This window comes from Neofelis nebulosa, chromosome 16, assembly GCF_028018385.1.
Source record: "Neofelis nebulosa isolate mNeoNeb1 chromosome 16, mNeoNeb1.pri, whole genome shotgun sequence".
NCBI lineage: Eukaryota > Metazoa > Chordata > Mammalia > Carnivora > Felidae > Neofelis > Neofelis nebulosa.
The window spans coordinates 63,039,248-63,054,817 of record NC_080797.1 but is presented as its reverse complement, the minus strand read 5'-3'; the positions used below and the strand labels follow the sequence as shown (position 1 = coordinate 63,054,817).

General features: G+C 54.5%; 1 protein-coding gene across 7 annotated transcripts in view; it reads right to left on the bottom strand.

Annotated features, from left to right (window-relative positions):
* ABR (ABR activator of RhoGEF and GTPase) overlaps positions 1–15,570 on the bottom strand; it is a 183,588-nt gene that overhangs the window by 22,918 nt on the left and 145,100 nt on the right. Inside the window, exon 1 of one of the 7 annotated variants that reach the window (XM_058702896.1) lies at positions 194–644. The exons of the other annotated variants lie outside the window; for them this stretch is intronic. Within the exon in view, the coding sequence (XP_058558879.1) occupies positions 194–355 (162 nt within the window). The 5' untranslated portion in view covers positions 356–644. Of the gene's footprint in view, positions 1–193; positions 645–15,570 lie in introns of those variants that run through there. 7 annotated transcript variants of the gene reach the window in all.

Sequence of the window (15,570 nt, the reverse complement as noted above, 5' to 3'; positions counted from 1 at the left end):
AGCATTAATCATCAAATTAAGGCCACTTACAACAGACCCACATGCCTACCCCAGCCTCTGTCCTAGGACTCGGTAATCAGGCAGGAGCTGTAGCGGATCTCGAAGGGAGGTTGGGGGGGGGGGGGGACAGAGCGGCCCCAGCAGTCCCCGGCCCTCCCACCCACGCAGGTCCCCCTTCCCCCCCTCCTAGCACCTTTTGGCGGAGCAGCTTGCTGCGCACCCGGCCCCAGAGCCGGGCGCCCGTGTTGGGGGGCCGCTTGCTCCCTGGCTCCTCCAGCCGATCCAGGCAGCAGCGCTCCAGGGGCTCACAGACCGCCTTCAGGCTGCAGTCGGGCTGAGGCAGAATGTCGGTCATGCCGGCGGCAGCAGGACCCGGCCCGGACTACAACCGGGCCTGCGGTGCCAGCTCCGGGGACAAGGGAGAGGCAGAGGCGCGGGCAGCCTGGCCGCCGGGGCTCAGCTGCAGCGGCGAAGATAGAGGGAGCGTGCGGAGCGCTCAGCCCCCGGGCTGGCCTGGACTGTTACTCCAGCCGGACAGGGAAGCGCATGGTGTGCGGCTCCGCTTTCTCCTCCCCTCCCCGGAGACTGCCTCCCAGAGGAGCGCACCGGTGGCGGCGGGCCCTCTTCTCCGCCTGCTGGTCCGCGCCAGGCTCGCAGGGACGCCCCAGTGCGTGCGCCACGGACCTCCCGAGACCGCGCGGGGACCCGCCCCCACCGAAGGAAGTGACTCAAAGGAGGCGCTGGCGGCTGCCCCTCCAAGAAACCCAACCTCTGGGTTTTAACTCTTGGCAGCCTGGGGCTCCAGCTCGCCTACCCTCAGCCCAAGTACTGAATAAAGTTTGACAAGCAGCTAAACACAATCCAGTCCATTCCCCTCTCCATCCGCGGCTAACCCCTTCACCACCAGGCTGCTCCCTGGGGGCCTGGGGGATGTGAGGGGGGCTTGGGAGGAAGCCAGAGGGGGGTCTGCAGGGGGCAGGAGCTGCGTTCTGGCCATGGACAACTGCCCTTGTCCCAGGCAAAGGTCCTGCACTGCCCTGGAGTTCTGCTTCCCCTACTCTCAACTCCTGCCCCCCAGGCACCTCCCCGGATGCCAATTTGGTGACAGGACCAGACATGTGTGGACTGGCACTCACAAACCTCCTCTTCGGAATGTAAAGAATAACAAAGTTCTCCAGTGGGGCAGCCTCCTGGGCTCTAGGGGTCTGGAAGGAACTGGTCACCATGGGCCATTCTCCAAGGACATGAGCAAAAGCCAAGAATGACACTGGTTACAAATGCCCAGCAAGAGGTGCCCCTCACACAGCCACTTTTAACAGTGGCCGCATGCACTTCACCAGAAAAACCCCAAACAGTTTTGTGCTGCCGCGGGCAGAGCCACTTTGGCAAAGAGCAATCAGCCACTTTGTCTGGGCTGGGTGGCTCGGAAGACAGAGAAGAACGAACTTGTTCTTTACCCTCAAGTTGGTAAACATTCTAACCAGAGTGAGAAATGAATCACCAAGTTAGAGCCTGGTGTTGGGGTGGGGGGTGGGGGGAAGTCCCCCAGATGGTTAGGGTACACAAAACCCAGAGACATCACATTATGCAGAGCTGGGCTCACAGCAGGAAGGAAACCAACGTTTTCAGGATGCCAACCACGAGCCAGGTCTCATGCAAAGGGCTTTCAGATATCCAACTGCATTTAGGCCTTACAACTTTTGTGATGCCTGTGTTACTGTCTCCGTTTTCTGAGTTTTGAGGACTGGGGCTCAGGGAGGGAAAATTCTTGCCTGAGGTCACACAACTGTAGCTGGGGAGTGACAGGTCTCTTTCAAAGCTTCTGGTGCTCACAACCACTGGGCCTCACTGAAGTGTGGCTGGTTCTTTTTTTTCCTTTTTAAAAAATTATTATTTATTTATTTGAGAGAGAGAGAGAGAGAGAGAGAGAGAGCGAGTGCGTGCAAGCATGAGCAGGGGAGGGGCAGGGGGAGAGAAAGAGAGAGAATCCCAAGCAGGCTCCATGTTCAGCATGGAGCCCGACGCAGGGATTCACTGCAAAGAAAGCCAAGACCTGGTCATAATAAAAGCCACCCTTTACCGAGCATTTACGGTGTGATGGGCACCGTGCTAAGCCACATGGATTAACTCACTTCGTGATTCCTCAACCTTACGAAGTCAGTACCAGCACCCCCATTTTCCATTTGAGGAAATGAAGGAGACCAGAAGTTGAGCACCCTACCCAAGGCCATGCTGGGTCCAGCCAGAACAGCCCGGTGGACAGCACCACTGTCGTATCCTGCATTGCAGGATCTGGTCCTGCACTCCCTCTGCCTGGCGGGTAGAAGTGGGGTCCTGGAGCTCTGCTGGGCTCTGGGTGTCCCTGCAGGGTGGCCGGGCCAGCTCCATCTGTTCTAGGGCTCCACACTCCACACCTGCTTCTACACAGCGCAGACAGGGCTAAGCTGCCAAGGCTGCACGGAGTCTCCTCACATCTGAGCCAAAGTTGCCCAAAGTCGCAGCAGCTAAACACGGCCGGCCCATGACACCTTGCCCAGTACTCCCTGAGGGGGAGAGAAAGAGACCCACAGAGGCAGGGACATATCTGTGTCCCCTGCCCAGCTGAGGCCTGAGGCCCCCTATCTTTCCTGACCCATCCCTAATCTGCCTCTCCCAGGGCACCAGATGCTCCCTCTGAAGAGAGTCTTCCTCCAGTCCCACAAGGGGCCAGGCAGGTTCCCCACCCTGGGTGTCACAAAACCCATTCCTCCAGGAAGGCGTCGCTCACTGCTGCAGTCTTCACTTCTCCAACTCATTCATTTCATTCAAGAGGCGCTGACTGAGGGCCTGGCTATGTGTTTGACCCTGGGTGTGGGGCTGAGGAATCATCACAGACATGAATCGAAAGTCTGTGCTTGACAAGGCTGAGAGCCCAAGAGAAGGGCAAGACATGGGCTTAAATACCTTTAACAGGCAGCAGAAAAGCACTCCCTCACTTGACACATATCAAGTGTGTGCCTACCATGTGCCTGCCATACCCAGATGGCCAAAGCATCACCTTAGTTCTCATGAAACCCAGTCTTAGGCCTTAAGAAGAGCACAGATAAAGTGCAATGACAGTTGAAGGAAAGGAGAGAAAATTTCTAGTCAGAGGAACCGCAGAAGGCTTCTTGGAGGAGGAGGGGTTGGCATGAGCCTTGAGAGCTGTGGAAAAGGCCATCCGCTTGGCTTTCCTCTGCAACCCTTCAGCTGACGTGCAACCGCTGGTTGTGTAACTGGCTGGGAAGGTGCCATTAACATCTCTGACCATGTCGGTACGCTTGGTACCATCAGCTGGTTAACTTCAAAACTGGCCCCTTGCTGGCTTTCTAAGGTTCTCTTCCTTCTATCTGGGTCATATGCCACAGGGTACAGTTTACTCCCCCAAACTGCACCCTGTGGGACAAGGTGTGCCTCCCCCACCACTGGATGTGTGGGAGAAGGGAGGCAGTCTAGATCCTGTTCCCAAAGCCCTATGCTTGCCTGTCATAGGAACCCCAGGCTCAATACTTGTCTGGGTAAAGCAAACTCTGATTGGGTGAAAGCTGGCCAACTGGTCTCCATGGCAACATAAGCGCCTTAGCAGATGGGTAGCCGAGTTGGGAGGCTCTTCCCTTGAGATGTTCATCTTTCCCTTCCTCCCCGTGGGCTGGGGGCTCTCTCTGGGACAGCACAGATTTGCCTTCTCTTCCCTAAGCCTGACTCACTCCTTCCTGGAATCAATGGTCTAGGAGCAGGCTGCAGGGGGGTTTGTGCAAGACAAATGTTCCCAGTCACTTCCTCAAAAGCAACCGTCTGAATTCCAGTCCCTCCAGCCCACCACAGACCCTTCCTCATCTTTGCTGGATGGGCTAGGCTTAGGCTGTCCTGACCACCCAGGAAAGGACTGCATCCCCTTCCCCCTTCTGTCCATCCCTTCCGTCCAGCCACACCTGGCAGAACCCGCCGCTGAGGACATGCAAGGGCCCCCTGTCTGGATAAACAGAGCCTGGGCGGGAAGGCCCACACGAACAGATGTCGCTGTCTTTGGAATTAAAAACATTCCTAGTAGACTGTCCTGTCTTCCCTCATCCCTTCTCTGCACCCCCCACTTCCAGGCTCTCTGCAGAAGGAACAAGAAGGGCCGCCCTTAGGGAGGTGCAGGGCCCTGGGTTCCACCTAAGGAGGGGTGTATATCTGGGGCGGTTGGGGCCAGGCACCCAGCACAAGCCTGCATGAGGCAAAATCGGGTTAAAGTGATCAGTAGCGGCATCACTGAAGAAAAAAAGGTCAACAGGGAATAGATGCAGCCTGAGATGTGTGGGCGGGAGAGGCAGGGACTGCCACCAGTGCTGCCTTGGTGACAGCTGGGGGTGGGGACGGCTTCCAGGCAAATCCTCCAGCCTGTGAATGCTAGGAGGAAGGTTCTTTCTCAGGACTTTGGGATGCTGCTGCCACTTCTCTGGAGTGACCCCCTTTTCCACAGAAGACTTCCCTCTTCTCCCCCCGCCCAGACTAGAACCCTGATCCTCTATCCCTGGGATTGCACTGAGGATGGGGAGCAGAGCTGGGGAGCAAGGTGGTGGTGGACAGCATGATGGAGTCTGAAGCTGGAGGGCTGCAGAAAGGAAGCCCGCGGCAGTCCCCGCCCAAAGACAGGCACAGGAGTCCAGCCTGAGAGAACCAGCAGGGCCAGCAGCCGGAGCCCAGACAGATCGGGGCCCTCGTGCAGGGTGTGCAAACTGGCGGGGCAGGTGGTACATCCCAGAGCAGCTGTGAGAAAGCACGAGGAGACTCCCCTTAAGATTCCTGGCTCTGTATCCCTGCATCCTTAATGTGTGTTCTCACCTCCTTCTGTACTTATCCTACAGAACTATACCAATGGCACATCCCTGGCAACCCCTAGTGATTCTCATGGCATATTTGGTCATGGAAATGGCTGGAAAATCCACTGGAGCCTTTGGGAACATCTCGCTTATCTAAAACAAACCCCACCCAGGAACAGAGCGGGAAGAGCACACCTACCGTGTCCTATTTGTTCCCCATACAACTCATGGCCAGACCAGCACCCAGACCCCCTTGACTTCTTGCCTGCTCCTCACCAGAAGGAGGTATGTGGCCAGGGTCTCCCAGCACAGTGTTGGGGGAGAGGCAGGCCCCCCCCTCCCCCGACCCCAGGCCTCATGCTGAAGACACAACAGCCTCAAACAGGAAGGTTTGAAAGTAAGTCAGGATCCAGTGAGGCCCTATGCCTTTTTTTCTCCTGCTCTATGATTAACCAACTCTTTTCCACTCAACTCTCAGCTCCAAATGAACAGAAGAAAGCTCCTGGGAGCCAGGGAATCTGGGCAAGAGTCCTGCCTGGTCACTGGAGACTCAGGAGCCACTTTCTCTCTCTGAGCTCAGTTTCCACACCTGTTAAAACAGGGGCTTGGACCAGACAAATGGTCATCAATGAATTTCTTTTTTTTTTTTTTTTTTTTTTGCAGAGGACACTCTCTGCCTTTCTTTCCAAATGAAATCTTATACCAAAGTCTCCCTGCCCCCCAGTCAGATAAAAACAGAAGAAAGAAGAGGCCCCTGGCTAAAGCCCAGGATGGATGGGGTGCTCCAGGTCCCTCCCAGCAACGCCTAAGCTCAGTAGGCAGAACCTGGAGCCCCTTAGCCTCCTTCCAGGGGATGGTTCTCATGAGAACTGCTGTTTCTCTTAACCACAGCCATTGGCCCCTGCTTGCCCTCAGGGCGGGGAGATGTGGAGGCTGGGGAGATGAGGGGCTTTTTAAGGAGACTTCCGGGTCAGAGTCCTGGCTCTGAAAACTCGTGTCTTATCTCTACTTTTCTCTCTGCTTTGGGAAAGCTGTGGGCCTCTGCTTTGCTGGTGTGGGTTCCCTTCGGAGGCCTTCCAAATGGATAACACTCACCGAGTCATTCAGGCTGGTGCTTTCTGGGTCACTTTGGTCCTGAAGCCAGTACAGCCCAGCTCTTGCCTCTAAGGGTATGAGCAGGCTAGGCTGTGCCCAGCCTCTCCTGTCCCAGCTCACGGGAAGTGGGCTGCGCCTGGGGGTCAGACCCTTGCGGAGTGCCACCACTGCTCACACCCTTCAATGCCGTGGCAAAGGCTGGGCTGCAGTGAGGGGCCACGGCTGGGTCTGCAGCACGCACAGTGAGGGAGGCTGGCAGACCCCATGTGAGGTGCCCCATGTGAGCATTCATATCCACCTCAGCCCTCACTCAGGGATGTCCCTGGCAATTCCTCTACTAAGTCCTTTTCTCAGAGATCTTTTCAAAAAAATCAAAAGCAAGACCACCCAGAGACCAGTTTTTTTGATTTCTAGGAAGATAAAGTTGCAGCCTCTGCCTGCAGGGAGCTCAGCGGTTACTGAAATGTACAGTCACCTCTGTAATCTCATTTAATATTCACACGGGTTCCAGAGGAAGCACTCAAGAGGTCACCTGAGGCCACCTTGCTATTAGGTGGTGGAGCTGGGATCAAACCCAGCTCTTCCGCCTGAGTCTGGGAGCCCCCAGAGCTGGGAAGACAGCACCCCTCTTGTGGTTTGTTGAGAAGCTGGATATTCTCAGGCCCTGAATGAGTCAGTTCCCAAGGTCCTCTCTGAATTAGCTTCTCTGCTTGCCACCCACCCGAGAGGTGGGCCTAGGGAGTGGGCACCAGGCCTGCCCTCAAGGTGGCATTCCCAAGAGGGGCAGGAGGGCAAGAGGGAGATTCCAGCCTCCAGCTGTTTCCTATTGAATGCTTCCCATCTCCAGAATCCACTGGGGCAGAGTCTGCCTCCCCACATCAGGAACACCTGGGAGGTGGAGGCAGCTGAGCAGGGGTGGAACAAAAGAGGTTGTAGAAGTGTGGGGAAGTCTCTGGGTAGCGGGGCACTGGCTCTCCCAAGGTATCCCGCCCCTGGATTTCCCCCATCCTGCTGCCTGCTCTCCAAGTGTAACTGAGGCATCTGGACCAGTCTTGAGAAGTGACAGCAGGTGGGGATGAACAGCTCTGAGACGGGCAGGGGATGGGGTGGGGCAGGACAATGGCTCCAGTCCCAAGACCTCTGGGAGGAGGCAGTGTCTGAAGCAGGGAGAGGAACAGTGCTGGCACCAAACCTCCCCTGTCCCCATGTGCCTCTGGGCTGGCCTGGTGGTGGTGGCACCAGCAAAGAGAAGAGCCCTGCGTGCGCCAGCTCTGAGAACAGCAGGCAGCAGGGATATGAAACGCAAACTCTAGAGGCAGACGCTTCCCCTGCTTGTGCACATCAGGACTGAGGCTGGGTACAGGGGAGGACTCCACCTTCTGGGGGGAAAGGCCAAAACACCATTCCCAGCATGGCCACTGCAGCGTCCCAGGGGAGGGAACTGCCTAGCATTGTGGATGCCAGGCCAGGGGTTGAGGGCTGGGGTGGTGGAATGAAAGGGAAAAGCCAGCCCCAAGGCTTTCTCATAGCTGCCCCCACACCCTTAGGTAAAACCAGGCCATTCCCAGGATCCAGGGGCCCAGCAGTGGTCAGCGCAGCCCAAAAGACGATTGGGAGAAGGTGTCAAGGACCCACATGAGGGGCGCCTGGGTGGCGCAGTCGGTTAAGCGTCCGACTTCAGCCAGGTCATGATCTCACGGTCCGTGAGTTCGAGCCCCGCGTCAGGCTCTGGGCTGATGGCTCGGAGCCTGGAGCCTGTTTCCGATTCTGTGTCTCCCTCTCTCTCTGCCCCTCCCCCGTTCATGCTCTGTCTCTCTCTGTCCCAAAAATTAAAAAAAAAAAAAAAAAAAAAAAACGTTGCAAAAAAAAAAAGGACCCACATGAATGTCCCTCTGTGATCCCACCCAGGGAGGGACCCTGGCACCTCCTGGCACCAGCCATGAAGAACCAGAGTGGGCAAGAGCTAAAAATGTCTGGGTCAACCAGGCCTCTGCCCCAGAGCCCAGGCTCCCAGAGCAATAAAACTGACATGCCTGGCCCTCCAGCAGTCAAACAGGGACAACAGACCCCTCAAGGGCCAAAGACAGGGATGTGGGGTGGGGGAGAGCCCTTGACTCCTGCCCTAGCAGGCTCCTGACCCACGCTTACTCTGAATTTCCTCATGCTCTGCAGAGTAATTGAAACCAGAAACAACTCTGGGCCAACAATGGCCCCTTGTTCCCGGCTCCTCACTCACTTTGTGCTCTGGGCCTGACCGCACCATGCCAAGCTGAGAGCTGCACCAAGGGAAGAGCCCAGAGCTGCTCAGTCCAGGGTCCAGGCAGGGAAATCTTGGCTGCCAGGTGGTAAGGGGCCTAACCTTGACCTCCAGCCTACTCTGAGGTCAGTTCATCAAAGCCGGGTCTGACCTTCATCAGCATAACAAAATAGATATGGCCTCAGCCAACCTAAGGTCTATACAGAGGGGGCCACTTGCAGGTGACAGCCTTTGGGAGGGGGTGCTGCTTGACGAGCTATACCTGGAGTCCCTGTAGGAAGGTGGAGGACAGTGTACCTGGACCTGCCAGTTTGGGCAAAGGGCTGTCATTATTAGATGAGCACGGACTCTGTGCCAGCCCTGTGCCAAGGGCTTCATGGACTTCCACATTCAATTCTCATTAGGACCCATTTTACGGATGAGAAAACAGAAAATAAAGTTAACTTACTCTGTTCTCCCAACTAATGAAAGAAGAAAGCTGAACTCTGAACCCCAGATCTGTTGGGCCTCAAAGGCCCAACGACACTGACATATCAAAATTCTCCTCTTTTCTTTACTACATGCTGAGGTCCTGTTCACTCTTCGTATCCACAGCACAGTGCCTGACAACTAGAGGGTGCTCAGTATGCAGAAAGGCATGAAGAAGCTAGTGAAAGCATGGCTCTTTCAGGGAGGCTCCTCTGAGCCTTACAACAAGCTGGTGATGAAGGCGGAGTGGGAACAGTTATCCCCATTTAACAGATGAAGAAACTGCAGCCCCCAGATAGTAGTCTTCTGACCCTCAGTGTCAGGGTCACTCCCTCCACACTCAGTACATATAAACCATGACCTAGGAAAGGGCAGAGGAGATCCGAGGAAATAAGGGTCAAGGAGACAGGGATGCCTAAATTGGGGGAAAGAAAGCCAAGAGGCAACTGTTTTAACCAGAAAAGGCTAATAGTGATCAGTTGGTCCTCCATTTGTGGGGCCCTGCTTTCTGGTAATAGCTGGAGACCAACGAGCAGTTGGCTGGGGGTGGGGAATCTTGGGTCTGGAGAGGAGGAGGCTATGAAATCTCCATCCTCAAAGACCAGGCTCTTTTTCTCACTTAAAAGGAAGAAAGTCTAGGGGTGCCTGGTTGGCTCAGTTGGTAGAGCATGCCACTCCTGATCTCAGGGTCGTGAATTCAAGCCCTACATTGGGTGTGGAACCTACTTAAAATAAAAATTTTTTTTAATTAAAAAAAAAAAAAAAAGGAAGAAAGTCAAAAATAACCAAAATGTCCATTGGTGGATGAGTGGATAAACAAATTGTGGTCTATGCATTCAATGTTATTCAGCATTAAAGAAGGACATTCTGGGAGGGGTACCCGGGTGATTCAGTCAGTCAAGTGTCCAACTTTGGCTCAAGTGTCCAACTTTGGTTTGTGGGTTCAAGCCCCATGTCGGGCTCTGCAGTGACAGTGTAGACCCTGCTTGGGATTCCCTCTGTCTCTGTCCTTCTCTGACCTGTGCTTTCTCTCTCTCTTTCTCTCAAAATAAATAAACTTAAAAAAAAAAAAAAAAGAAAAGGAAATTCTGCGGGCCCTTGGGTGGCTCAGAGCTGCCCGCATCAGGCTCTGTGCTGACAGCTCAGAGCCTGGAGACTGCTTCGGATTCTGTGTCTCCCTCGCTCTCTGTCCCTCCCCGCTCATGCTCTCTCTCTCTCAAAAATGAATGAACATTAAAAAAGTTAGTTTAAGAAGGAAACTCTGACACATGCTACCGCATGGATAAACCTCAAAGACATTATGATTCCACTTCCATGAGGTCCCCGGAATGGTCAAAATCACAGACAAAAAAAGTAGAATGTGGTGGTTGCCAGAGGGGTTACCTTTTTTGTTTTGTTTTGTTTTTTAAAGTAAGTTCCATGCTCAACATGGAGTTTGAACTCATGACCCCAAAATCAAGAGTTGCATGCTCTACCAACTGAGCCAGCCGGGCATCCCCTGGAAAGTTACTGTTTAATGGGTATGGTAAGTTGGGATGATGAGAAAGTTCTGGAAAAAAAAAAAAGTTCTGGAGATGGCTGGTGGCGATGGTTGCACAACAATGTGAATGTATCTAATGCCTCCGGGTGACACTAAAAATTATTAAAATGATAAATTTTATGGTATGTATATTTTACCACAGTTGAACAAAAAAGAGGGTCTAGATATTGTCAGATGTGCCCATCAGGGCTTTGTGTCATAGTACTGAAGGCAGGGGACTGGCCTTTGTGACCTCCTCCTGAGTGTCATTTATAATAGCTCTGAACCCTCACAAGCTTCCAAGAGGCCAGCTCAAGAATGTTATAGAAACTATCCCCTTTCCCCTTCTGACATGGGCTCTGCACTTTGGAAGGGAAGAGGACAGAGGCAAGGCATCCTATCAGGCCTGAACTTTGCAACTGGGGGTGAAGGGCACCAGGATAGCTGGAGCCTCCTTCCTGGCCTGGGACCCTGCCCCTTCCCACCCCAGGGTCTTCAGTACTCCCAGGTGAAGCCGCCTCCTACCCTGGGGTGTGTGTGTGTGGGGGGGGGCAGAGCCAAGGGTGGGGGCTGTCGCCACGCCACGTCTGGCTGAGCTGAGGAATGGGGGTGGAGCAGGGGCATGGAGGGGCTCCTCTGGCTTAGGTAGCTTCTAGGTCTCAGACTCCTCTTTAGTCTGGAGTCAGTGGCAGGAACCGAGCTATGGGGTCCTCAGGGACAGCTGTCCCCTCAGGCCATGCCAGTCAACAAGGGCTGGGCCCTGGGAATATGCTAATCAGCCAGCGGGTAGGTCCCAGTTGGGGACAGCACATCTGGAGCCTGGAGTAGCATAGTTGGAAATAGACTGAGATAAACATATGGGAGTCCCCTGGGGCCAGGGAGCCAAGGCAGACAAAGGGGGGCCTCCTGGCTGAGAGGTTCCTCGGTCAGGCGGGGGTGGGTCCGCAAGGAGGAGGCAGGCAGTGGGGGTGGCCTGGACAGAGAATCTGGACATACTGACCTCTTGGGTCTGGGGAACAAAGGGAGGGCTCCTGACCCTGGAAGAGGAGAAATGCACTAAGCTGGGGGTGGGGGAGGCTCCAGGAAATTTGTAGTGACAAAGGGCAGATCCCTGAGGGTCACAGACTGACACCCGCCCCATCTAACAGCATTTTCTTTCATTCATTTGCCCAGCAGCTGACCAAGCATGACCAACGGACTGGGTCCCTGAATTTGGAGCCCCTGCTCAACCACTGTGGCTCTGTCACTCACCCTTTCTGGTTTCAGTTTCCTTCTCGGCCCAAAACAGGATTGGATTAAATGCCCCCTAGAAGTCCTCTGGCCTAAAACCCTTCTGATCTCTTCTTTCATTCATTCCTTCAATCTCCCTCTGACTTGTGTTACTCACAATCCCTCCTGCTCGGGGCAGGCGGGTTCTTTAATTTCCTGGGACACTCCCTGCACATCCCTGCCTCCCAGCATGGCCACAAAGGCCCTTTCCCCCGGAATGCCCACCCCGCTCCTTTCTGCTGATCCAGAGCCTGCCCACCTTGCTAGAATAACACAGAACCTTAAAATGGCAATTCATGTGCTGGCCATTATGTAAAATGATTTTTATTAAGTATAAGATCTACTCTGGGTAATGTAATAAAAAAGGTAATTATAAAGACTACATACAGCCCCAGAAAAAAGGGAGGTAATGATATTACATGAAAATAGAAAAAATACAAAATACACACTGTGATTAAAGCTATATAAAAATTTCTATGCCTGCGGAAGGGAAAAGGCACAAAGTCGAATGGCTGTTTCAGAGGAGTGGGAGGAGGGACGGCTCGTGATTCTGTTTCAAGTCCCTTTACTATTACTGCAATTTTCCTTCTTCAACGTTTTTTTTTTTTTTTTTTTTTTTTTTTATTTTGGGGACAGAGAGAGACAGAGCATGAACGGGGGAGGGGCAGAGAGAGAGGGAGACACAGAATCGGAAACAGGCTCCAGGCTCCGAGCCATCGGCCCAGAGCCCGACGCGGGGCTCGAACTCACGGACCGCGAGATCGCGACCTGGCTGAAGTCGGCCGCTTAACCGACTGCGCCACCCAGGCGCCCCACTGCAATTTTCCTTCTAATATAAACACTGCATTTGGAATTTTAAAAAATCCAGGGCTCTCAAATCCCCCTCACTCCACCTCCTCCTGGGAGCCTCCCCAATTCCGGCCCACGGTGGTCTTTCCTTCTTTGAATTCCTGCTGCACGCTTTTCCATCTTATTCCACAGGGAACAGCGGCAGGCAGGAGAACGTCTGCAGAGGACAGGGCTCCAGCCTGCCTCCAGTTCTGGTTCTGGTCCTGTCTCCCTCCCCAAGGGCAGCCTGGCGTTGGACAGGTCACCTACCCCTTTGGTGCCTCAGTCTTCTCACCTTTCCAACTGCGATCGCTTTCCTCTCCCACAGGGTACGTGAAGACCCCTGAGAAAACAGCTGCAAGTGCTGGGTGCTAGCTCTGGGGTGCTATCACCATCATTACTGGCATCTTGTTGTGCTCTCTTGTGGCTTGGCTCTCCGATCTTGAGGCCAGGCCCCTATGGATCTTGGAGCAGCCAGCCCATGGTGGGTACACTGCAGATAGATGGTAAGTCCCCCATCCCTGGCTCTTTTCTCTGCAGGCATGCTCATTCTGCTTCTTGCCAGGTGCACCAGGCGGTAAGCATCCCCTGCCAATGTAAAAGGACTCCAGACTGAAGAAGGACTAGGCTCACTTTATACCATAAAGTGGGGTGCTGGGGCAGAATATCAGAATATCACCCTGGCTCCTTCTCTGGGCCACTAGCCATGCCAGTGCCCTGTACCCAGCCTGGGAGATTCCTTGATGGAGGCCTGGAGGATAAGGACACAGCACAGAGAGGGCATGGTTGCCCTGCACACGGTCAGCAGAGGCAACGGGCCTCAGTGTCCTCACGGGGAGGATATAATTGTCATTTTCCTCGCAGAGCTGTTGCGAGGATCAGAGGAGATCATGTTTGGGAATGTGCCTCCAAGAGCCCAAGGGCTGGACACACGTGTTGCTGATCAGTGCTGCCATTTGTCTGCCACTAAATGCTGTCCCGCACCCCCAGCCTGCTGCTCCAGATTCCCTGCCCCCACTGCCACAGCAGGCAAACTCAGAGAGAGACTCGTTTCTGAGCAAACACCTGGAGCTCAGGAAACGGAATCCCTCGCTGTTCTTTGGATGGGCTGAGTAGGAAGGGACTTAGAAAGAAGGTGGCAGACAGGCATGGGCCTTCTTTCCCCTGCCTCTCCTTCAGGTCACCCAAACATTACCAAAGATGGCCCCTATGGCAAGGCCACCTTTAGCTCCTTCCTCAGTGCCCGCCAAAGGGGAGCAGAGCCATGTGCCAGAGGCTGGTGCCAATTCCTTTCCTTGGACACGTGGCATAAAGGGAGGTGGGAGCAAGATGTGGGAACAGGCTGTTCTGTGGCTCCGCGGGGCCTGGCCACATGGGACTGGCTCAGCACAGGCTTTCCACCCAGCCTGGTGATCCACAGGGGCTCCGTGGGGCATCACGGGGGAGCAGGCTTTATGAGGCATGGCGCACACTGGGCAGGACACCCCCACCCCTCCCTGACCCACGGGCAGGAGGGCAAGGCAGCTCCATAGCTGAGGGCCAAGGGCTGCGCCCTGGGGAGGAGAGGGCTGGGAGACTCCGAAGTCCTCCAGAGAATGCTGGCTCTCAGCTGGCCGCTCATAGGCCCAGGTCAGCTGGCAGCAGGAAGGTTTGTATTTCTTTTAATATCAACTCCCAGGCATTTAACATTCCTCGAAGCTTAAACACAGAAACATTTTCCTTACCAGACTGTGCTTTCTTCTCTGCCAAACATAACCTGGCTTCCTCCCCTTCCCCCAAAGCCTCCATCTGCTCCTGTCTCCAAGACGTAATGATTTATGGTGTGTTTCCCCTGGGGCTTGTGAGGCTGACAGAAACGAGGAGGAGGAGGGAAGCAATGGAGCTGGAAGTCCAGGTGGGGACGGTGCCATGGGGCCCTGGAATCTGGATTCTGGGGAGGGGGGTCAGGACCCACAATGCTCACTTGAGGGGGCTGCCCTGGATACCCTTTTTAACTCCCCCATGCCACGGCCACCAATGGCCCAGGAAGTGTGGCAGTCACTTTCTTGGCTGGGTATCTCCTGGGGCTGAGCGGGCCAGCCCCAAACCCCTTCCCCGCCTGTCCCTCCGGCCAGCCTAGGGATATGGAGACGGGGCCCCCATCCCTTATGCCTGCAGGAAGTAGGTTCTGAATTTACAGCCCTCTCTCTCATCTAAATTAATGAAGGACTGGCTTGTGGTTGCCTGGCAGCCCAGTTTCCCTGGTGACAGTGCTGAAGAGCAGGTCCCACAGCATCAGGAACGGACACGCACAGGAACACGGGCGACAGGAGGCGGATGGCCGGGCCCCCACCGAATAATGCCATTCCCCTGTTCTAACACTGAGGTGCAATATGTGGGAGAAGGAAGAGGCCCATATGGGTCCCCAAAGGGCACTACCGCCAAGAACTTTACCCAGCCAAAGCCAGACACTAATCTCTGCAGCCTCAACAGGGCAGCAGAGAACAAACACTTCCTTTGAAAAAGCATCATTCAGCCCCCCCTCCCCCATCACACCTGGGGCAATTAAGCTCAGAGCACCTAATGCCCATGGGCTCTGTCCCAGTGCTAGTTACTGCTTCCCTTGATTTCGTGGTCACAGAATCCACCCCCAACAAGGCCACTTGTGTCCTAAACAGAAGGTGCCAGATGGAGTGTGGATGGCTCCATGCTGAATGTCATCCCTCCAAACCTGCATCCTCTTAATAGGTGAATGAATAGCAGCCATCTTCAAAACTGGCAGAATGTTCCAGAGACACAGGCTGCAAATAAACAAGGCTTTCAAGAAACACAGCTGAGGCACATATACTCTTACCCTGACTCAGGACCTGGCTCTACCAATACCCACAGAACCTACCCGAAGCCAATGAACTCCTGGCATGAGTAAGGCCCAGCAGCCCTAGCAACAAGTCAGAGACCAGCCCCCAGCAAGCCAGCTGGGTCCTAAGCCCTTCCAGCTTAGTGGCAAATGCTCAGGGTCTCACTCCTCCTATGCCAGACATTGCTAATCAAACACAGCATTCATGGATGCAGTATAGCCTCAGAATCCTTCTCAGCACAATGTTCCTGGGAAAAGCCGCCAGCAGATCAGAGTGGAGATGTGACAACCAAGGTAGGAGTCATCTCTCCAGCCCACCATGCAGGAGTGTGTGTGATGTGCCTGAGCCAGCCGTGAAGCCCGAGGAAGCAGGCACACGTGGGCTTCTGGAGCCATCTCCAGCAGGGGAGAACAACCACCTTGGGGAACTTTTCCCAAACCAGCTTTAGACCCAAGTCACAAAGGGCCAAGCACC